Source organism: Chanodichthys erythropterus, chromosome 23 (genome assembly GCF_024489055.1).
Source record: "Chanodichthys erythropterus isolate Z2021 chromosome 23, ASM2448905v1, whole genome shotgun sequence".
NCBI classification, from domain to species: domain Eukaryota; kingdom Metazoa; phylum Chordata; class Actinopteri; order Cypriniformes; family Xenocyprididae; genus Chanodichthys; species Chanodichthys erythropterus.
The window spans coordinates 18,196,359-18,220,916 of record NC_090243.1 but is presented as its reverse complement, the minus strand read 5'-3'; the positions used below and the strand labels follow the sequence as shown (position 1 = coordinate 18,220,916).

Genomic DNA, 24,558 nt, shown 5'->3' with positions numbered 1-24,558 from the left:
TTTTCAGCATAATGCCACCACAGAAAAAAATAAAACCAAAGGAAATAACGTTGCTGAAGTTTTTTACAAAGAGTAAGGTTAGTGTTATATATTATAATACAACACATTTTACACAAGGACAGGGCGACATCATAACCTTCATTTACCAAGCCTATATTTACATTAAAAAAATATATAATTTGTCATCAGGAGAAGGCTGGTATTATCAGGAAAGAGGCAGGTGAGGAAGGAGTGGCACAGTAACAGGTGGAGGTTTTTTGTTGAAGCCAAACTAAGTTTAAAAAGTGAAACCAAAAAAAAAAGTTATAGATCTTGATGTTTACAAAAATGATATATTAATAATATTTTATAGAAAATATATAATTTTTATGAAACATAATTTTAAACAGTAAACTCTAAAACTAAAAAGCCATAAATCTAAAAAAAAAAAAAAAAAAAGTTGTTTTCCAAATTTGAGGTTGATATCTCAAAAAAATAGCTTTCTGTCAGTTTGTTTGGGTGCAGTGCCAAAGTTTCCTCATTAGATGCCAGCAAAACTCCACTGATTCACACAGTGTTTGGATTTATGATTTGCAGTACAGTTGAGTTTTTCTCTCTCAAATATTACAAGCACACCCACACAATTTTTTATAACACACATACAAACCAATACCAACACACCCACACAGTTATAGCTGCACAATTTATCCAATTGTCTTTATAATAAGCAGAAGCCGTAAAGAGGAATAAAGTGAGTATTTTATTTATAGGTCAAACCTAAAAAAAAAGGCACCATTTAGTAAAAAATAGTACAATTTTTAATTTATGCTAATAAAAATGCAGAACAAAAGCCTATTAACAAAGATTGCATCATTTTATAGTTAAATGGCAATGGGATTAAAAATGTGTCCACATTTGGGAAATTTTTGTCCAAAAGACACTGAGAGGAAGTATTTTGTGTACCTAGTGCAAAATAGATTTTTTAAAGGAAATGGGGGTGAAAATTCCTATAAAAACACACACCTGTGGCAAATTTTTCATGCCTGCTGCACGCATCATCTGCCCCAGGACACCCCATCACCATCTTGCATATGACATCCTGGAATCCAGTTATTAATTAGATTTTCATTGTGTAATTTTAAAATGGTCTCTTCTTGGGTTCAGGAGCTTTACCTTGGACATGCATCACAGCAACCATATTGTATTTTTAGGAGCAGGAAGGCAGCAGCAGTATGGAGACAGGAGAGGATGGTACAGGGCCTGAGGTGAGGTCTTAAAAAGGCTTAAGTGATAACATTTTGTCTGCTGTAAACAGATGTCAGTGTGTGAGTATTTGTGAATCTGCAAATCAGTGCTTTGAAATCTTACATATTAATTGTTCAATCTGACAAAACCGTATTATTATTATTATTTTTTTGCCTTTTTACTTTGTCAAGTCCAGTTCTGATACTGTACTAAATTTTTTGAGTTACTGGTTATGGTATTACCTAAATGCTAGCGTTGTACATCATGCAGGAAGATCATCAAATGGTTGAGACAGGCAGAAAAAGAAAGAGAGAGAGAGAAGCAGAAACAGACCGACAGGTAAGAGAGATGTAGGAGATTAGCCCTTTATAAACTTTGTATAAAGTGTAGTGGCTTTGAGTGAGATTGTGACTTTTTTGCTTTAGGGAGTTCAGAGCATGCATAACAGAGGCAGAAACAGGGACAGAGAGTTGAGTGACATTGAAGATTCAAGTCAGAGGATAGAGCCATATCAGCCACACCCAAAATGTATACCGACTCAAGTGCTGTCTAATAGAGTTTTAAATTTCCAAGAGAAGTGGTACAGCGAATTTCCCTGGCTGCATTATGATGCATTGAAACAAGGGGTTTTGTGTTTCTATTGCAAAAAAGTGTATCAAGAAAAACCCACACCCTTTGCAGCAAAAGCAGAGCCTGCCTTTATTAATACAGGATTTAAAAATTGGAAAAAAGCGATTGAAAAATTTAAAGCACATGCAAGTAGTCATACACACTGTCATGCTGTCTCTGTGACTGCACAAGAAAATCATCCTGTAGATGCCCAATTGTCCAGTGCTTTGGCAAAGCAACAAGCAGACAATAGGCACTGTCTTGAGAAAATAGTAAGTTCTATCAAATATTTAGCACGACAGGGACTGGCCTTGAGAGGGCATGAGGATAAAAATAGTAATTTGTATCAGCTCTTGAAAGACAAAGCAGAGGATGATGTCCTTTTAGACAAATGGTTGCAGAGGTCCCAAAAAGAATACATTAGCCCAGAGATCCAGAATGAAATTCTGTCCAAAATGAGCAACAGCATTGTTCGTGGAATAGCTGACACAATCAGGAGTATACCCATTCTTCAGTATGCAATTATCATTGATGGAACACAAGACATATCTGGGCAAGAACAAGAAAGCATATGCCTGCGTTATGTTGACAATGACCTGATTCCCCATGAAGATTTCATAGGTTTGTTCGGTGTCTCAGATACAACAGGAAGGAGTCTTGCTGACGTTGCAAAGGATGTGCTGCTGAGATTAAATTTACCAATCCATGGTTTACGAGGTCAAACTTATGATGGGGCTGCTAATATGTCCGGCAAGCACTTTGGGGCACAGGCACTGATAAAACAAGAGCAACCACTAGCACTCTATGTTCACTGTGGTGCCCACTGTACTAATTTAATAGCACAGAAAGCTTGCTTAGCCTCCAGTTTAATCAGAGACTCCTTGGATTGGGTCCACCAGTTGGGAGTCCTGTTCTCTCAGTCAGGGAAGTTTAAAGCAATTCATGCTGCGATTGCACATGCTGAGAATACATGTTACACCAAAATAAAACCACTCTGTCCAACAAGATGGACGGTACGGAACAAAGCCATCACAGCTGTTTTATCACAGTATGGATCAGTGCTTGCTGCCTTGGAGGAGATGGCTTCTGGTGCCTCAAACACAGCATCTACTGCTAATGGCTTGCTAGGTCAGTTTCGTAAAGGCAAAACAGTGTTAGGTCTAAAACTTGCCTTACCAGTGATTCATGAGCTTGAATGCCTGAACATCTCTTTTCAGAAGAGAACTGCTACAGTTGCAGGCATGAAGGCTGCTGTTGAAGTTGTCAGGACCTCACTCATGGCCAAAAGAAATGAGGCAAGCTTCCAAACTTTGTTTGAAGAGGCGATGGCCATGGTTCAGTCTTTAGGTATTAAGCCCATTACAATTCCACAGAGCAGACCACCTCCAAAATGCTTCACTGGAGGAGCTGAAGCACATCAGCCTAAGTCTGCAAAGGACCACTACAGAGTGGAATTCTTTAAAGTCCTAGATACTGTAGATGCACAGTTCACTGAGCGGTTTGGCCAGGATGATTTGCTGACTTTGCAAAAATTGGAAGAGACACTTCTGAGTGGAGAGGTTGATGCTCCAGTGATTGATAAATATTCAGAGTTGAACAGAGAGTCACTTTCAGTCCAGCTTTCTATGTTCCGATTGAACTACTCATTTAGTAACAGTGCAGAAGCTGCAGGGATCATTCGTGGATTGCCTGTAGAGGTACGTGGATTATTTGGGCAAGTGGAAACCCTGGTCAGGTTGCTTTTGGTAGTCCCTGTTTCTTCCTCTGAGGCAGAGAGAAGTTTTAGTGCCCTCCGCAGGCTTAAGACTTGGCTCCGCTCTACAATGACTCAAAACAGACTTAACCATGTTTCTGTCTGTCATATCCATCAGGATAAACTGGACTTGTTGGACAAAAAGTCCATTTGCAAGCAATTTATTGCTTTGAATGACAAGAGAAAAAAACATTTTGGCTTTCTAGCCTAAGCAATAGGGCATGCCTAAGGCACCATTTACCTCACCCCCTGAAGAGCAGAACAGGAGGATTTTAGAAGAGCAAGAGAATGACAGACAGATTTAAAGATCTTCCTATGAGTTTGTAGTCTTCAGGATGTTTCTATGGAGCTTTGAGAACAAAATACTGATACCAAACTAAAGTGGGACATTGTCTGGGGGGAAGGAGCATGGGGAGCAGGTGGGGCACTGGCATTAGAGGGGAATATTAGACTTAAGCATCAATTTCATTAGCTTCATAGTCAGCTTAGATAATAAGCTTTGTTTTACTGTTATAAACTTTTTAATAGAAAAGTAAAATGTTATTGATATAGATAATAATGATAGTTCTAGTTCCAAGTGCCTATATCCAAAGCCGTATGTGACTGTTGTGTTTTTGTATTTTTTTGGGGTTACAAATCAAATATTTGCCTAGTAAAGTGCCCCTTTCCTTTCTGCCCGCAATTGCAGGGGGGCTTGTACACTTTTATGTTTCCCAACTTCAATATTTGTGTAATAATAAATAGATAAATTAAACAGATGAACAGATGATAAACAGATGATTTTGTTTATTTATTTTGCTGTTATTTCATATATGTCGTACCACGTGACGTCACCATACTGTATGTTACTATTATGGTGGCGAGATGGACGTTGATTCATAATGGCCAAAATGTCCCCCCCAATGTCAAAGTGGTTCCTACGCCCCTGGACATTACTGGAACTTTGTTGTAATGCAGACATTACGCAAGTCTCTCATGTTGCACTGCCTGCATGTGACCACCAGACGGCAGCAGTGTATCAGACCCCTTATGAATTGTCTGAACAATCATACAGACATCAGCAGAAGTTTTTCTGAGGTTGGAGAGTGGAGTAAAGGAAATTAATACCAGATTTTGTAAGGCCACAGCCAGAGACTCACTCATCCAACCACCAGAGGGCGCCATCCTGAATATTATCATCACTTTATTCCTTCTATTGATACTTCCTTTTTGTAGGTTTAAAAGCCATGGGCTTTTTGTTTATTAAACTACTGCAAAATGGATTCTAACTTGACCGCATCCTCTGAAGAGACATGATTGCTTTATATGAACAGATTTCAATTTAGGCTTATTCACATATAAACATTGATCAGTTATAAAAGACAGCTTGGAAAACAGAAAATTCATTGTAATTATTCTGTTGACAGACCTGTAAGACTAAGAAATTCACAACCACTCAGAAAAAAAAAATGCATATAGTTTTGTGAAATATGAAGTATGAAATAATAATATTTGTGTTTTTATTATTTTTTAAACACTATAAATACAAAAAATATATATATTAAAAAATCATATCAAAAATAAAATAATGCGAAATAGGAGGTCCTTGGTATTAAACAGTTAGAAAACATTGATGTTTACGTTATTTATTGAGCAACTGTGGTTTTATCAGTTGCTCAATAAATAACAATTATCAGTATAACCTGATGAAAAGATGAGTTTGCAATTATATTTCATCTACATTTTTAAATATATTTCACTACAATATATTATATTTCATCTGCAACAGCATTGTGTACTTCTGTAAAGATACGTTTGGCCATGAACTTTTAAATGCATCATTATATTTAAATTGCAAACTTGTGAGGAGAGATTTAGGGCGTAGTATAAGTAGCTGGATTGGGACACAGCAGTGTTCTGTTAATCATCTGCCTTGTTTCATCACACACTCTGCTAGTTGCCGAGTCATGTTTATCCAATTTGAGTATCCAATTGAGTGGTGCTTTCCTGTGCAAACTCGTCACAGGCACAGCAGACACGCACACAGACATACAACCAGGACATCGTCACCTCAATGTGTTGAACAAAAATGTAAGAAAATATGACAGTGGTGCAGCATTTTGTGATAAAATTGCTTTGAATGGTTGTTAGTGTGTTGCCATGTTGTTGCTGGGGTGTTGCAACAGTTGCTTATTGAGCAATGCTCGCTGATGATCTGGTCAGGATGATCACAACATTTTAGCTTTTGTGTTTGAAGATAAGAGTTCTTTTGAAAGTTTTGCTGTAACGATTAATATTGCACATCATATCATAACCAGGTGCCGGATTTGGGGAAAGGGTGAGATACCCCTGTCATTTTATTGTGCCATGCCTTGATAAAACATTATTGTGGGTGGTGAAGTTGAAAAGATCTCTCATATGGTTTGCTAGAAATTAGTTTTCATGATTCTACGTTGCTACCAAATAATCTTTTTAATCCAGACTATCTATACTGTCATTTTGTAAATAAAGATATCTGCTATTTATGTTCAGATAGTGTCAGTTTATTTGCACATGGGTTGCTTCTTGCTTTTGTAAAAATGCAGTTCAATAACTGTTCTCTATTAATATATATTTTAAATTGTAATTTATTCCTGTCATGCAAAGCTGAATTTTCAGCATCATTATACTCCAGTCTTCAGTGTCACATGATCCTTCAGAAATCATTCTAATATGATTAAGAAACATTTTTCTTTTATTATTTTCAATGTTGAAAACTCAATGTTATCATTGTTGTACTGCTTCATATTTTTGTGACTAAAGTAATACATTTATTTTCAGGATTCTTTGATGAATAAAAAGATCAAAATAACAGCATTTATTTGAAATAGAAATCTTATGTAACATTATAAATGTTTCACGGTCACTTTTGATCATTTCAGTGTGTCCCATCTGTATAAAAGCATAATTTTCTTATGTCTCAGCTTCTTCTCCTGGACAGAAATGAGATTTACATGGATGGAGAGAGAGCAAATGGAGACTTTTTCTCTTTTCTAAGAAAAAGACACTGGGAGACATTTTTTTTGTTTGCTGGGAGACATTTGTCTCCTCTAGTTTCAGGAGAGATTTCAAAAATGTCAAACTAAATATGATATCTCTATAGGCCTGATAAAGTCATAAAACATGATTGTATTGATCTGGTGAGTATGAGTCATTATAGGGGAAATGTTAACATTGTAATGTCAAAAGATTTTGGGCTAATTTACAAATATACAATGAAAGTGTGTATTTCTGAAATGCTATTTGTCTGTTTTTCATCATTTAAATGGCCTTCTAGCTTTTCTGCACTCCTGTACTGTGTTATTTTACAGTACAAGTGCACATGCTTCAAATAGTCTCTCATTATATGAGTCCATAACTGTATTCTACAAACGGAAAAACTCCATTCAATAACTGCAAAACTGCATGCAATGTCACAGCAGGACACACCAACTTCCCTTTTACAGGGTAAACTGGGGTAAAATATTATAAAAAAAAATGACTGGGAGGCTCATACGTGAATCTGGGCTCAACCCAATCTGCATATAAATACTCGAGACACTTCTAGTCATGATCATCTGTGAGACAAACATCTGTCCTGAACTGATCTTCTCTCTGATATCACCTGTTGAACATCGTAAGTATTCTGTCTTGAACCTTTTGTGTCTTTGTCTCTTAAAAGTGATTGAAGAACACTTAGTAGTAATACACTGTTGAAATTTAATGTTAAAAACAATGAAGCAGTGAAGAATTTGTCTGCTAAAAGAAAAAATTTTTTCCTTCAGACCTGAAGCAAGATGCTGGTTTTGACGAAAGACGGTCGGGTGTCCTTGTATTTAGATTCTAGTGGCAATGGAGTATATTTCCACCTGCCTCCTCTCTCTATCTTCCAGACCCACCTCTGCGTCACCTGGGACTCTGAGACTGGTCTCTCTGCCTTTTGGGTGGATGAATGGCGCAGTTCCTTCCAGCTCTATAGAAAAGGTCACTCAGTTCTTTCTGGCGGCACCGTCCTGCTCGGCCAGGATGCTGATGCATGTACAGGGTCTGTAGGGTCCTTTGACCCAGAGCAGAGCTTTGTAGGTGAAATTTCAGATGTGAAAATGTGGGATTATATTCTCCCTGGCAAACAGATTAAGGCGGTTTATTCAAACCAGGAACCGTATGTGCCGAAGGGAAACGTGTTTGACTGGAACACCATTCAATATGAAATGGAATGGAAATGGAATGGAAATGTGCTAGAGGCTGAAAATAACTGATTCTGATCAGTTTTAATGTCACACAGATTGTCATCCACACAGTTGTGTCAGTCTTTATGATCTGTTCATCGGTTTTAATCAGTTACAAGCTGTAAGGGCTATCAAAAACATTTTTCTCAGCATTACAACAGTGTCTGTGTGTAATTTGGAAGAAAGAGTTGAATGTTTTTACTGGTCCTAGTGGTCTATAATATCATAAATTTACATATTTTGTCTGTCTAGAAACTAGATACTGTTCTTTGTGCTGCATATATATGCACACATACATATATCTACCATGAGCTCAGAGGATAATAGGATTATTAGCGATGTATACCCAAATTATTTCATCCAAATTTTTCACAAACATTTAAGTGCAAGTGGTGAAGGACTACACTAGCCATTATCCCCGCTAGAAATTTTACGTTCCCAATACATTCTCAGAATGTTCCCACTGGTGTTAAGGATGTTGTCTAGTAACGTTCCCAGTACGTTCCGAGATGGTCACGATTTGGAGTTCTTTTAAGGGTTGGGGGACTTTATTTGGCGGACCTTCACAGAACATTCAGAACGTTCTGGGAATGTTTACTCATGGCTTTAGGAATGTCTGCATTCATACAAAGTTCCAGTAATGTCCAAACATCTACACCTCATTGTTAATCCACAAACCTATGCAAACAAAATTATATGAACAAATAAAAATTCCAAAAACCTTCACTGAAATGTTCTGATATTCAATGACATATTCATGAAATCATGATATTGACAGATCTTGTGATACAGAAAAAGAAAAGACTGAAGTAAAAATACAAAAACAATTGCTTTCTCAAATCACATTAAAAAGAGTTTTTTTGTATTGTGCAAAAGGCTATGTACAGTATTGTACATAAATTAATTTTATAAATTAAACTCGTGTTTTTAAGTTTGGCAATTGAGTGCATCTGTTTATTTGATTGATAGAGAGAGAATTACAGAGGAAGAGAGATTTGAAATCATCTGTACTGTACATTTAGTTTTAAGAAGACCTTCACCCTCACCTTCAATGTGTATCTGCGGTTCCTGCACTCTCTAGGTGAGCAGTACAGAATCCTGTAGCTGGGAAGAGGAATACTGCCCAGAACAGACTCCTCACGGCTGTCTGGAGAAAGAGATTTCAGGGAATAAGATAATAAGTATACAGAAGAGAAAAAATGTCATTTCATTTTTTTTTTTTTTTTTTTAAATGGAAAATTAATGCACTTTAAAACTTTCAATGTAAGTAGATTGTATATATATATATATATATATATATATATATATATATATATATATACACACACACACACACACACATATATATTTATATATATAAACAATAACATGGTTTTCCCTTTATAATAATACAGGTAGCAATTACAGAGAACAAACCATCTTCTCTTCCACAATTTCAGTCCAGTGCTGTCCTACAGAAACAGATAGTTATGATCACATACAAATCTCTAAAAAAATATAACCTACTGATTTATTTAATAATGCAGTTACACTTGTAAGATGACCATCTGCATTTTAAAGTAAAAAATGTGTAGGACGTATGACATAACACAGGAAATTACACCAGACCTTCAAGATTGTAAAATATGGTGCTGCTGGAGGCCTGACCCTGACCTGATCCTCCATCCTAGATAGACAATAGCAATGTACACAGAATGAATAATCAATAACCGTCGAGCTGTTCAGGTTAGCCGACTTGCTGTTACCCATCTGTTTTGATTTAAAGGACACTGAGATTTTGATTCATTGAGGTAGTAGTGCTGTTAGACAATCATTGGCTCAGGTTTAGGAAGGCTCACCCACATAGCAAGGGTTCTGGGATGAATGGGATGCACTCCAGTGCTCCGTTTAAAGCTATCACCCTGCAGTCCAAGACTAGTTGCCCTCTAAATCTAAGCAGGGTTGAGCCCATAGACGGTTGAGCCTGATCAGTACTTGAATGGGAGACATCCTGGGAAACTAGGTTGCTGCTGAGAGAGGTAATTGTGAGGCCAGCAGGGGGTGCTCACCCTATGGTTTGTGTGGGTCCTAATGCCCCAGTATATTGATGGGGACATACTGTCAAAAAGCACTGTCCTTTGGGTGAGATGTTAAACTGATGTCCTGACTCTCTCCTTTGAAAAAAAGCATAGGGGTTGTTTAACTCCGGCATCCTGACCAAATTTGCCCATTGCCATCATCATGGCCTCCTAATCATCCTCATATATATATAGTGATTGGCTTCATCACTGTCTCCTCTCCACCAATAAGCTTGTGTGTGGTGGGCGATCTGGTGCAATCTGGCTGCCGTCACATCATCTAGGTGGATGCTGCACACTGGTGGTGGTTGAGGAGATTCCCCCCTTCAACGTGAAAAGCGCTTTGAGTACCAAGAAAAGCACTATAAAAATGTAACAAATTATTATTTTATGCAATATTTTTGGCAATATATTTAATAATAATTATTTAATAATTATATTTATATTAAAAATATATTTTCAAACAATATAAATACAAAAATAATTTAAATAAAAAATAAAATAATACAAACAGGACTACATTTTAAGGGACCTTGGCAACAAAAAGTTAGAAAATATTGGTTTTACGTCATTTACTGAGCAACTCTGGCTCATCAAGGTCAATCATGGATTGTGCTGAGTAAAAAAGGGTTACAGACCCTGCTTTTGTTAATCATTTCCCTTTTTTCACCCTATTTTTGACTACATTGAACCACAGCTGCTCAATAAGTTTGTGAAACACATCACCTCACAGTCTTACACTTATTTGTTCTCTTGCTGTTAGAGTGTGCGTACTGTACATAGACCTCATCCACAGTGACCTCTGTCCTCTTTATTCACTGTGAAAACTACTGCTGCCATCTCTGTACAGGGATTGCTGGGAAACGTAATTCCATTTTTTTATTATTTCTTTATTCCCAATGACATTCTTTAATAATTTATCAGAATAAAAGAATAATAAAACTAGATTTTTACATTTGAAGATAACGTGAGTAGTGCAAAACTCATTGCTGGGGTCTTCCAAGTGTTTTAACTGTGTTGCTATGTGGTTGCTGAAGTGTTCCAAGTGGTTGTGAGTGTTGCTATGTGGTTTCTGAGGTGTTCCGAGTGGTTGTGAGTGTTGCTATGTGGTTGCTGGGGTGTTCCGAGTGGTTGCGAGTGTTGCTATGTGGTTTCTGAGGTGTTCCGAGTGGTTGTGAGTGTTGCTATGTGGTTTCTGAGGTGTTCCGAGTGGTTGTGAGTGTTGCTATGTGGTTGCTGGGGTGTTCCGAGTGGTTGTGAGTGTTGCTATGTGGTTGCTGGGGTGTTCCGAGTGGTTGCGAGTGTTGCTATGTGGTTTCTGAGGTGTTCCGAGTGGTTGTGAGTGTTGCTATGTGGTTTCTGAGGTGTTCCGAGTGGTTGTGAGTGTTGCTATGTGGTTGCTGGGGTGTTCCGAGTGGTTGCGAGTGTTGCTATGTGGTTTCTGAGGTGTTCCGAGTGGTTGTGAGTGTTGCTATGTGGTTTCTGAGGTGTTCCGAGTGGTTGTGAGTGTTGCTATGTGGTTTCTGAGGTGTTCCGAGTGGTTGTGAGTGTTGCTATGTGGTTGCTGGGGTGTTCCGAGTGGTTGCGAGTGTTGCTATGTGGTTTCTGAGGTGTTCCGAGTGGTTGTGAGTGTTGCTATGTGGTTTCTGAGGTGTTCCGAGTGGTTGCGAGTGTTGCTATGTGGTTGCTGGGGTGTTCTGAGTGGTTGCGAGTGTTGCTATGTGGTTGCTGGGGTGTTCTGAGTGGTTACGAGTGTTGCTATGTGGTTGCTGGGGTGTTCCGAGTGGTTGTGAGTGTTGCTATGTGGTTTCTGAGGTGTTCCGAGTGGTTGTGAGTGTTGCTATGTGGTTTCTGAGGTGTTCCGAGTGGTTGCGAGTGTTGCTATGTGGTTGCTGGGGTGTTCTGAGTGGTTGCGAGTGTTGCTATGTGGTTGCTGGGGTGTTCCAAGTGGTTGTGAGTGTTGCTATGTGGTTGCTGGGGTGTTCCGAGTGGTTGTGAGTGTTGCTATGTGGTTGCTGGGGTGTTCCGAGTGGTTGTGAGTGTTGCTATGTGGTTTCTGAGGTGTTCCGAGTGGTTGCGAGTGTTGCTATGTGGTTGCTGGGGTTGTTCTGAGTGGTTACGAGTGTTGCTATGTGGTTGCTGGGGTGTTCCGAGTGGTTGTGAGTGTTGCTATGTGGTTTCTGAGGTGTTCCGAGTGGTTGTGAGTGTTGCTATGTGGTTTCTGAGGTGTTCCGAGTGGTTGTGAGTGTTGCTATGTGGTTGCTGGGGTGTTCTGAGTGGTTGCGAGTGTTGCTATGTGGTTGCTGGGGTGTTCCGAGTGGTTGTGAGTGTTGCTATGTGGTTGCTGGTGTGTTCCGAGTGGTTGTGAGTGTTGCTATGTGGTTGCTGGGGTGTTCCGAGTGGTTGTGAGTGTTGCTATGTGGTTTCTGAGGTGTTCCGAGTGGTTGCGAGTGTTGCTATGTGGATGCTGGGGTGTTCTGAGTGGTTACGAGTGTTGCTATGTGGTTGCTGGGGTGGTATGACCAAAAATTTTTCAAAATTATATCGGTTTCACAGTATATGACGGTATTTTTTTCCCCATGCATGACCGAGCGTTAAGCACATTTTCTATCATTTGAGAGAGGAAATACTGCAGTAGATTGATTAAAATACCCTGTTTTACTGTCATGATGAGTGAATATATTGTAGAAAAATTCCACACTAGATGTTAATACAGGTTTACAAAGCCCCACAAAATGATGGTGTGGGGAGACAATAACCAATAAAACACAGACCTGCAACACACTCATTACAGAGTGACACATGAATATTGAAAATATGACCATTGAGATAGAAAAAAAAAGAGTTTAGGGCACCTTAAGCATTTTAAAAATCTAACCCTATATAACAACCTGCTAAAACGAGGGAGAAACGCGGAAGAACATTTAAACTGTCTAAGGATATTTTCAGTACATTTACGAGCACTACAATCTCTGAACAAGCGACACACGTAAGTTTAACACAGAAAGAATAAAGCAGTAAAATTGTCAGTCTATGTATTAACTTACATCATCTTCTGTGTAGCAGAATAACCCATCGCAGTCGTGATCAGACGTACAGTTCAGTGTCCTTTGCATAACGTTACATTTCATTTGAAGGAAGACGTGATGAAATATGTGCTCATACACGCTGCTGGTTCATGTTTAGAGCACTAGAGTATATGAAATAGGTTCATAAAAAACTTAAACATGCTTGCTCCGGTCTATATAATATGATCCATGTGGAGAACGTTGTTAATCTCATCATGGTGCTCCACGCAGAAACCGCTCTCTCTCACGCGCGGTGTGTAGTTTGAATTCTCCGCTGTAATCAAGGGCTGAATCCGAAATCGCCCCCTATAACCTCAAATAGAGCATTATTTGAGGCAACAGCCATTTGTAGTGGTGTCCGAAACCACAGTGGACGTTATTGAGTGCACTCATTCTATCCCACATTGCACCGCAATAATGAGTGTACAGCCGATGTACACACATCAGCTGTCCGAATTCACTCACTTGTTTTCATTCACTCTTTCAAGTGAACAATATAAGTGGATAACGTAGGGAATAGTGAATGGGGCTTTAGGGGGTGATTTCGGACCATAGGTTGTGATGCGATCTCAGCTGTGCTCTCACTACAGTGCAACAGTTAAACGGGACCCTCTCAAACAGTGACGGGCTGTGCCGCATTCCGAACATTGGTTAAGCGACACATACCGGTATTGGGGTATCATCAAAATTCATATCATAACAAAAATAAATACCGGTATTCGGTATGAACTGGTAAACCGCTCAGCACTAGTTGTGAGTGTTGCTATGCATTTGCTGGGGTGTTTTTTAAGTGGTTGTGAGTGTTGCTATGCATTTGCTGGGGTGTTTTTTAAGTGGTTGTGAGTGTTGCTATGTGGTTGCTGGGGTGTTCTGAGTGGTTGTGAGTGTTGCTATGCATTTGCTGGGGTGTTTTTTAAGTGGTTGTGAGTGTTGCTATGTGGTTGCTGGGGTGTTCTGAGTGGTTGTGAGTGTTGCTATGCATTTGCTGGGGTGTTCCGAGTGGTTGTGAGTGTTGCTAAGTGGTTGCTGGGGTGTTCTGAGTGGTTGTGAGTGTTGCTATGTGGTTGCTGGGGTGTTCTGAGTGGTTATGAGTGTTGCTATGTGGTTGCTGGGGTGTTCTGAGTGGTTATGAGTGTTGCTATGTGGTTGCTGGGGTGTTCTGAGTGGTTATGAGTGTTGCTATGTGGTTGCTGGGGTGTTCTGAGTGGTTATGAGTGTTGCTATGTGGTTGCTGGTGTGTTCTGAGTGGTTCTTACTAGTGTGTTGCAATGTGGTTGCTGGGGTGTTGCTGTGGAGTTGCTGGGGTGTTCTGAATGATTGTGTGCTGCTATATGCTGTTGCTAGGGTGTTTTTTGAATTTTGTGTGTTGCCATCCATCCGGGAGGTGCTACTGTAAAAAAAGAACATGGGTACAACTTCCGGTGAGGCGGCAGACGTAGTATACCAATTTTATTTTGTTTGCTAATTAGCGAAGAGGCAAGTGTTTTTTGGATCATTGTTTACTTTTTAAAGTTGCAAATCTTTATGAGACCTTGTTATGGTGCTCAGGTATATTTCAGTTTAGTACATTTATTAGTTAATCAATACTATCAAAATACACTAAACAATTTTCATGCCCTTAATTGTCCTTACTTTACTGACCTTCCACAACAGTGCTGCTGCATGACTACAAGAGCATCCTGGCCCTGCAATACATGAACGACCTGTCGTCTGTACTGTGATACGTGTCATGCGTGCCAGGGCCAGTCGTGTTTCCACTGTCATATTTGTGATGCTAAAGGTGCGATGCTACTTATGCTAATCATTGAGATAATAAAATAAATGCACACTTTTATGGAAAATACCATAAACTACTTGAGGAACGTAGACAACTCATGTATGATTATAATTGTGTATTTATTTAGTTTGTTTTTGATTTTTACCCACGGTAAAAATCGCATTCTGGAGGGTAAAATTCGTGTTTTTGGCAGGGCTCCCCTGGTAAAATTCGCATTCCAGCTACTAAATATCCAACCCGATCTCACGGCAATTCGTACGTATTTTACGAGGTGGCTAATTCGTATGAATTCATACGACCTCACTCGTACTAATTCATACGTTTTTTGCTAAATCGTATATATTTTACGAGTTGACAAATTCGTATAAATTCATACGAATGACCTACCCCAAACCCCGCCCCTAAACCTAACCGTCACTGGGGTTTAGACAAATCGTACGAATTCGCACGAGTGAGGTCGTATGAATTTATACGAAATAGCCACCTCGTAGAATAAGTACGAATTGGTCGTGAGATAGCGTTGAAATATCATGTTATTTCGGGTCAACCCGCGGACATGAAAAACAACCTGCGGCAACAGTGTAAAAGTAGCCCAATTCCGCGGGAAAACTTGGCAACACCGGTACACGTATTCGTACCGAATGGTTCACGGTGCAAATTCCAAATGGAAGTGACCATCCCTATGCCCTATGTGATCATCCCAATGTGAGCAGGGCACGTATGTAGCCGTTTGGAATGCACTTGGCAAAGGGAGCGGCGTAATTTCCTCATTATCTTCAGCTGGGATGTTCCCAAGATAACACAGCACAATGTCCAACAGCAGTTTTAATGGATTATTTCTTTTTTTTTTTTTTTTTTTTTTTTAGCCTGTTGCAAATAAAAAAAACACATTTTATATTTTAAAAAGTTTTTAAAATATGCTATATAATATATAAAAAGTAATATATATAAAACTTTTAAAAATATAAATTGTATATTTATTTATGCCGGCGCTGCGTTGTCACGGGAACATGACATCCCAGCTGAAGATATGAGGAAATTACACGGCTCCCTTTGCCAAGTGCACTCCAAGAGAGGGGAGGGCCGATGGGGGGATGTGTCTTGTAGGGGCTGGTCTTGTCCATTAAAATCACGGGCTGAAAATGGGTCCCACTCTAGCCCTGCCTCAACCCAATCTGCAAATAAATACTCGAGACACTTCTAGTCATGATCATCTGTGAGACAAACATCTGTCCTGATCTGATCTTCTCTCTGATATCACCTGTTGAACATCATAAGTATTCTTATCTTAAACCTTTTGTCTTTATCTCTTAAAAGTGATTGAAAACTTAATAAACTGTTGTAGTTTCATGTTAAAAACAATGAAGCCGTGAAGAATTTGTCTGCTAAAAGAAAAAATGGATTTTCTTTTGCACTTTTCAGACTTGCAGCAAGATGCTGGTTTTGTTTTTCTGCCTGCTTTCTCTGACAGCAGCGGCTGCTGAAGGTACCATATTATACATGATTTCACAGATTGTTATAAGCAGGATTGTGTGTCTAGTAAATAATGTTTTATCTTGTGTTTTGTCTTGTAGTGGGTCTTGGTGGTAAAGTACTTCTGTTTCCAACCAAGACTGATTCAAGCTATGTTAAACTCACTCCTGAAAAGTCACTGAATCTGACAGCGTTTACTCTCTGCATGCGTGTCGCGATGGAGCCCCAGAGCGGGAGGGAGATCATTCTGTTTGCCTACTGTGTAGCCGACTGTGACGAGCTCAACGTGTGGAGAGAGAAAGATGGTCGGTTGTCCTTGTATTTGCATTCTAGTGGCAAAGCAGCATTTTTCCACCTGCCTCCGCTCTCCATCTTTCACACTCACATGTGCGTCACCCGGGACTCCAAGACCGGTTTATCTGCCTTTTGGGCGGATGGACTGCGCAGTTCCTTCAAGCTCTATAGAAAAGGTCACTCCGTTCTTCCTGGTGGCTCCGTCGTGCTCGGCCAAGACGCTAATTCGTGTATAGGGTCTGTAGGGTCCTTTGATCCAGAGCAGAGCTTTGTAGGAGAAATTACAGATGTGAAAATGTGGGATTATGTTCTCCCTGGCAAACAGATTAAGGCGGTTTATTCAAACCAGGAACCGTATGTGCCGAAGGGAAATGTGTTTGACTGGAACACCATCAAATATGAAACCAGTGGAAATGTTCTAGTGGTTGAAAATAACTGATTCTGATCAGTTGTAATGTCACACACATTGTCTAACCCATCTGTTTTAATCAGGTACAAAGCTGTAAGGGCTAACAAATAATTTTTTCTCAGCATTACAACTGCAGTGTCTGTACATAATTAGAGCAAAGAGCTGAATGTTGAAAAAGGGGGTTTATGGTCTATATCTTAAATCTGTATATTCTCTCTGAAACTGGATACAGTTTTTTGTGCTGCATATGCATATATACATACATACATACATATATATATTTCTTATTCAAACGTTCCTATTGGCTTCGTCTTCACTGCAATCAATAAAACTGGTTTATTGGCAAAATAGGCAAGTGTAATAACTACATTAAAATCTAAATACTACATTAAAAATTCAACCATTGATGGTTTTGTGTTGATGTACAGCGAGTACAGAATGACAGATAACAGTTCACCGGAAATGCCCAAGCTGGCTTAAGGAAAACCAGGAAGTAACCGTGCACATGGGGTGCTTCTCAATATCAAAGAATATCTTTGTCGATATCCCTCCTCGTTTCCTCGCTCCTCCGTCCTCCATCCTATGACCCGGAAACCGATCAAGCTCAGCCATCTTGAAGGACATTTCAATTCTCTAATTGCACCATGAGGAGGCGAGGATCGAGGAGTGAGGAGGCTTCCTAAGGAGTCATGAGCGAGGATACACCAGTGCATCCTTTGCGGAAGTCTTTCTCGTCGAGAAACGTGACGCACGCATAAATTCTCCTCCCCCTTCATATCCATCACAATAATTTAAATGTATGCTTTAATTTTGCAGTTTAAATACACTTTACATCTCATATATTTCTATGGGGCATCATGTTTTATTAATATATTATATATATTTTTATAAATAACCAAACTTTAACAACATATAGGCAGATCCCTCGAGTGCAGCTGATGATTCAATTCCTCCATCCTCGAGCCTTTTCCTTGCATCCTTCTTTCGCATCCTGAAGTGTGCGAAAGATGCACGGTGGAGCTAAGACGCGAGGAAAGGAAACGAGGATGCACAAATAAGAATTGAGAAGCACCCCTAGTCAAGTGATAAGGGAAATTTGTCTGATACACTGCTGTCGTCTGGTGGTCACATGCAGGAAGAGCATCATGGGAGAAACAGACTCATGGCTTGAGGAATGGAATGTCTGCATTCAGACAAAGTTCCAGCAATATCCAAACATCTACATCTCATTATAAAGCAACAAACCTATGAAAGCAAAACTATACAACAAAATAATAATAATAATTCCAAGAACCTTCACCAAAATATTCAGATGATTGATCACAAATTCATGAAATCATAACATTGACAGCTCCTGTGATACTGAAAAGGAAAAGACTACAGTCAGAAATTCTGACAACGGTATCATACGTTTTGCTTTCTTGAATCACATAAAAAGAGTTTTGTTGTATTGTGTAAAAGGTTATGTATTGTCTTTTATAGGATCATTTTATAAATTCAACTCTGTCTAAATGTTTTGCAATTGAGTGCATCTGTTTATTTGACTGATTGATAGAGAGAGAAGTACAGAGGAAGAGACGTCTGAAAACGTCTTTGTGTCTTGGTGTCATGATTGTGTGAATCTTCACACTGCATCTTTTGTTGGTTTGGATTGTGATAGCTGATGTCATCACGGTGCAAGGAGGGAAGCGCTCAGCAGCGATTCTTATCAGAGGCAGAAATTAATACCCTTCTGCTACGCAGTGAGTATTCTGGAAGCTTTACATTTGTTTGTCATTATTTGATTTATATATTGTTGAATAATTGAAACAATTGAAAGAAAATTCAAACCTGATGCTTTTTATGCTTTGTGATCAATGCATTATAAAAGATTTTTAATGCATTAATTATGCCTTTTAACCTTATAATGCACAGTATGATATCTTTAATAATTGTAACCACAGTTATAATACATTATAATACTTATCTATTCATTGAACAAACCTTTAAAAAGTATAATGCATTAATAACATGACAAACAACCAATTTCAAATGTTACAAGGTATCTGCAAATATTATATGCATTTTTAATTTTATTATATTTTACTATATTATGCAAAATTTTGCTTTTTAACTTTGGTTACAGTTATATATGAAAAGATACAATGCATTATAATGTATAATGCATTATACATCAATGCTTTAAGTGTTAAAATATGTAAAGACATTTTAAGATAGTTAATAATAATAATAATAATGCTCTTTTATTATAATATGTTACACATTCTGATTAACAAAGGATAGGGATGAAGAAATGTCATATTTCACCACTCAATTTTTTACATATATATTATACATCATGACAATTTCAGGACATTTACTTTGATTTTCATTTTAAACAAGTATAAAGTATATATTACGTATAAAACTACTAAAATGATCTTTATGTTAAAAATAAACCTTAAAACCTTAAAATAAGGAGAGTTTTTGAGGATAATTTGTTTGTCATAACAATAATGTTGCAATGCAAATAAAATTATGGATTTCAGTTATATTATTTCATATTATTTAATTTCAATTTCAGGATGAAATATGTAATTTCTTGATGCTTTACTTGCGATTCACCCATAGATCATTTACATGATTATAGAATTAAAGCACTAATAGACCTACAGTATGTCAAACTGAGATAATTATCTGAATTTTTAAAATTATTTTATTATTTCCCTCAGACCTGCAGCAAGATGTTGGTGCCAGTGATTTTATTTTCCTGTCTGCTCTCTCTGACAGCAGCGGCTACTGAAGGTATTTGTTAGATTACCAGCAGAAGTTTGTGCTTGTTTTATGTTTGTTTGTTTCAGTAATTTGTTTTTGTCTTGCAGTGGGTCTTGGTGGTAAAGTGCTTCTGTTCCCGTACGAGACTGATTTCAGCTTTGTTGAACTCACACCTAAAAAGCCACTGGGTCTTTCAGCATTCACCCTCTGCATGCGCGTCGCGACGGAGCTCCAGGGCGAGCGGCAGGTCATTCTGTTCGCCTACCGCACGCCCGACTTCGACGAGCTCAACGTGTGGAGAGAGAAAGACGGCCGCGTGTCCTTCTATCTCAGTGGCGATGGAGCTTTCTTCCACCTGCCTCCTCTCTCCACCTTCCGGACTCACATGTGCCTCACCTGGTCGTCGCGCACCGGGCTCACGGCCTTCTGGGTGGACGGACGGCGCAGCGCGTTTCAGCTGTATAAACCGGGTCACAGCATCCGTCCGCAGGGCACCGCTCTGCTCGGCCAGGACCCAGATAAACACCTGGGGGACTTCGAGACGGTGCAGAGTTTTGCCGGCGAGCTCACGGACCTGAACATGTGGGACTACGTCCTCACCGGAAACCAGATTAAAGCGCTGTATTTTAACCAGGCGCAGCGCGTGCCGAAGGGAAACGTGTTTGATTGGAACACCATTGAATATGAGATTAAGGGAAATGTGCTAGTCGTGCAGGATGATTGATTACAGTATGTAGCCTACCGTTTTCTACATGCTAATATTTTGCCATCACAAAATAGGCTAGTTTGTGGATTTGTTCATTTAAAGGTTCAGTGTGTAAATTTTAGCAGCATCTAGTGGTGAGGCTGCGAATTGAATAGAGAAGCTACCGTGGCCGACACAGGACAAAAATATCGTCATCTGAGAAAGAAGAGAGAGTACGCTCTGTAGAGCAGTTTGTCCATGTAGGGCTGCTGTAGAAACATGGTGGCGCAAAATGGCGACTTCCATGTAAGAGAACCTGTAGTGTATGTAGATAGAAATGGCTCATTCTAAGGTAATAAAAACATAACAGCTCAATATATAAGGTCTTTATACACCACTGAAAACATAGTTATGTACACTATATTGCATACACACTGGACCTTTAATTTTGCTGCCTTAGTTTAGAATAGGGCTGCACAACGATTAATCGCGATTAATCGCTTGCAAAATAAAAGTCTGTTACGTAATATATGTGTTTTCTGTGTATATTAATTATGTATATATAAATACATGCACATACATGTATATATTTAAGAAGAAAATAATGATTATATATAAAATATATATATGTATATTTATTTATACATGTATATATTTTTTAAATGTATACATGTATGTGCATGTGTTTATATACAGTACAGTCCAAAAGTTTGGAACCACTAAGATTATTAATGTTTTTAAAAGAAGTTTTATCTGCTCACCAAGGCTACATTTATTTAATTAAAAATACAGTAAAAACAGTAATATTGTGAAATATTATAACAATTTAAAATAACTGTTTTCTATTTGAATATATTTCACAAAGTAATTTATTCCTGTGATGCAAAGCTGAATTTTCATCATCATTACTCCAGTCTTCAGTGTCACATGATCCTTCAGAAATCATTCTAATATGCTGATCTGCTGCTCAAGAAACATTTAATGTGTACAATTGTACAAAATATTTGTGTACAATATTTTTTTTCAGGATTATTTGATGCATAGAAAGTTCAAAAGAACAGTGTTTATCTGAAAGCTAATCTTTTGTAACATTATAAATGTCTTTACTGCCACTTTTGATTGATTTAATGCATCCTTGCTGAATAAAAGTATTAATTTCTTTTAAAAAAAATAAAAATAAAAATTCTTACTGACCCCAAACTTTTGAACGGTAGTGTATAATGCTACAGAAGCTTTGTATTTCAGATAAATGCTGTTCTTTTGAACTTTCTATTCATCAAGGAATCCTGAAAAAAAAAGTACACAACTGTTTTCAACATTGAAAATAATCAGAAATGTTTCTTGAGCAGCAAATCAGCATTTTAGAATGATTTCTGAAGGATCATGTGACACTGAAGACTGGAGTAATGATGCTGAAAATTCAGCTTTGATCACAGGAATAAATTACTTTGTCAAATATATTTAAATAGTACACAGTTACTTTAAATTGTAATAATATTTCACAATATTACTGTTTTTTACTGTATTTTTAATGTAGCCTTGGTGAGCAGACGAAACTTCTTTTAAAAACATTAAAAATCTTAGCGGTTCCAAACTTTTGGACTGTACTGTATACATAATTATTATACACAGAACACACACATATATTACGTAAACACAGACTTTTATTTTGCAAACGATTAATCGCAATTAATCGTTGTGCAGCCCTAGTTTAGAATGATGATGAGTAAATTGATGGCTGATAAATGTTATTTAAAAGTGAAATAATATATTGATAAGTCATAACTACATACATAAGCCTATTAAGCCGAGATCTTTAAGGCCTACTTATAATATTATGTCATATCACAGTAACAGTTTGCATTATTCTTACCTGCTCAGTAACCAACACTCTTATCAGCCAATTTAGTAAAACTAAAGCATCTGCTAGGAACTTTAATTAAATGTAGATCATGGAACAGTTTGCTTATGTATAAATAGTGATGTAATAAATTATATGTTTGTCGCTGTGGGTTACTGCTACACTACCTCCGTGTGACCACAAGAGAGCAGCACAAGTCAAATCATTAGGGGAATACGCAAAATGATTTACATTTTAAATAAAAATATGAATATAAAAGAGAAAAAACGACAATATATTAATGCAGAGTCCCATTCAAAAGTCTGACATAAAATTCATATTACCTGCCATGTGAAACTTCATTTTCCTGCCGTCTCTGATGATGAGCTGAGGCTGTGTGATGCTGGAGGTCTCTGTCTGAATGAGTCTGACCGAAGGGTGTTTCACCTCCAGACAGTGATGTAGGTCAGGGAGGTTTCACACATCACAACACTGTAGATGTATGAAAGCGCATGCATCCTCGTGTCATCTACACCTGTGATTGTCTTCTGTGGAAGACAAAAGAAGAAATACTGCAGAATGTCCAGAGGGAAGACATGGAGCCATAAAATGTAATGTTAAACACAGTTATCAACCAGTTTTATGTCTGTAATGTAATGTGTTTCAGAAAGAGAAGCTCGGGCAGTCTTGAAAACATCTTTTGTGTCCTTCAAAAATACATAAGTATAATAAATGGATGCATACATACAGGTTTGAAACAACATGAGAACAAGAAATTATGTTCATTTTAAATCAAACTATTCCTTTCCCAAGCTGGAATGAAAAGCTAATAATTCATAAAAATATTAACATTTATTTATATAGCACTTTATACAATACAGATTGTTTCAATGCAGCTCTATAGTAATAAACAGGAAAATGTTGCAAAATTCATCAGTTATGAAACAATTTCAGCTGTAAAGCAGCTCTACACAAGGCAAGAGTGTCATTATTCAGCTCAATTTAGTTCGATGTGCATTCAGTTCAGTTCAATATCAGTGTCAATGTTACAAACTTCAATTATGAAACGACCACAAAGGCAGCAATAGCGTCAAAACACTAAGATAAAATCATTGGTTTACCTGAATGTCCTGCTGTGACATTTAACCAACATCAGAGAACCTGGACATGAGAACGTCATGTTAAATTATTGAAATATTAACTCAAATATTTTATGTCAAAAGGGTTTGGCTGACAAACAAGTTTGGGAATCACTGCTTTAAAGTATTAAAGGTGAAAAATTGGTCATTTAATTAAAAAAAAAAAAATATATATATATATATATATATATATATATATATATATATATATATATATATATATATATATATATATATATATATATATATGACTGAAAACCAATCATTATTGTTTTTCATTATTTAAAAAGTTTGTTGCCAGAATTCACAAATTTGTTACCTTAAGATAGATTTTTTATATATATATAATTGTATTTGATATGCATTATTTAGTAAACGTGTCTTTTGAGGATGAGAGACAGACAGTCAGTCAGACAGACAGCAGGAGTGGGGGTTATTCTGGGCATGTGTCTGCGTGTATGTGCTGGTAAAAAGTTTTCCACATGACGGACGAGAGGCGGCGCAGGGCAGGCCGCTGGGGCAGACAGCAGGAGCGTGTGTGTGTGTGAGAGAGAGAGAGACAGCAGGACAACATTCTGGACCCCTTCAAGCAACTCCAAATAGATTTCAAGGCAAAAAATATTTGCATAAGTAAGACAGGGCTAAAAGCCACGGTGGAGCGTGGCTCGTGTTCACTGAACAGATGGAGATCTCTCTGGGCTCTCCTGCAGAAATTACAACTATTAGAACATCAGTGTGTGAGAGTGTGTGTGTGTGTGTGTGTGTCCTGAAAAACCCCACCACACGAGAGCCGGTCTGGAGTTTGACAATAAGCTGTCATTTGTTGACATTAGTTAAAAACAACCCAAGTTGGGTTAAATATGGATAAACCCAGCGGTTGGGTTAAATGTTTGCTCAACCTGCTGGGCAGTTTTATTTAACTCAACTTTTGTTTAAAAATGACTATATAGCTGGCTTAAAATGAACCCAACATATGTTGAACATTAAAAATCAGACACATAATTACTAGAGGCAGCAATAATCAAAAGGTGAATATTTATTAATAAGCAATTTAATAAATGTTTATTATTTCATTATTATTTATTAAACTTATCAATAAATGTTCATTTCCAACCTAATTTAGGTTGATTTTAAGCAAGAAATATAGTAATTTATAAACAATAATTGAGTTTAATAAAACTGCCTAGCAAACTTTTAACACAACTGCTGGGTTTGTCCATTTTTAACCCAACTTGGGTTGTTTTTAACCC

At 37.9% G+C, this 24,558-nt stretch overlaps 2 protein-coding genes across 2 annotated transcripts; both read left to right on the top strand.

The window, feature by feature from the left end:
- Positions 1 to 15,880: 15,880 nt before the first annotated feature.
- On the top strand, positions 15,881 to 18,614 carry LOC137013617 (C-reactive protein-like). The gene is made up of 3 exons (XM_067377506.1): positions 15,881 to 15,991; positions 16,137 to 16,200; positions 16,289 to 18,614. Exons 2-3 carry the CDS (start codon positions 16,149 to 16,151, stop codon positions 16,918 to 16,920), a joined length of 684 nt encoding a protein of 227 aa, XP_067233607.1. The 5' UTR covers positions 15,881 to 15,991; positions 16,137 to 16,148; the 3' UTR covers positions 16,921 to 18,614.
- On the top strand, positions 18,492 to 21,066 carry crp1 (C-reactive protein 1). The gene is made up of 3 exons (XM_067377507.1): positions 18,492 to 18,632; positions 19,602 to 19,674; positions 19,752 to 21,066. Exons 2-3 carry the CDS (start codon positions 19,614 to 19,616, stop codon positions 20,366 to 20,368), a joined length of 678 nt encoding a protein of 225 aa, XP_067233608.1. The 5' UTR covers positions 18,492 to 18,632; positions 19,602 to 19,613; the 3' UTR covers positions 20,369 to 21,066.
- Positions 21,067 to 24,558: the final 3,492 nt, after the last annotated feature.

Excerpts from the sequence above, each read along its gene's own strand:
- crp1 (XM_067377507.1), top strand. The coding sequence starts at position 19,614 with ATGTTGGTGCCAGTGATTTTATTTTCCTGTCTGCTCTCTCTGACAGCA. Across the intron at positions 19,675-19,751 it reads GACAGCAGCGGCTACTGAAG|TGGGTCTTGGTGGTAAAGTG; the intron begins GTATTTGTTAGA and ends TTTGTCTTGCAG.
- LOC137013617 (XM_067377506.1), top strand. The coding sequence starts at position 16,149 with ATGCTGGTTTTGTTTTTCTGCCTGCTTTCTCTGACAGCAGCGGCTGCT. Across the intron at positions 16,201-16,288 it reads GACAGCAGCGGCTGCTGAAG|TGGGTCTTGGTGGTAAAGTA; the intron begins GTACCATATTAT and ends TTTGTCTTGTAG.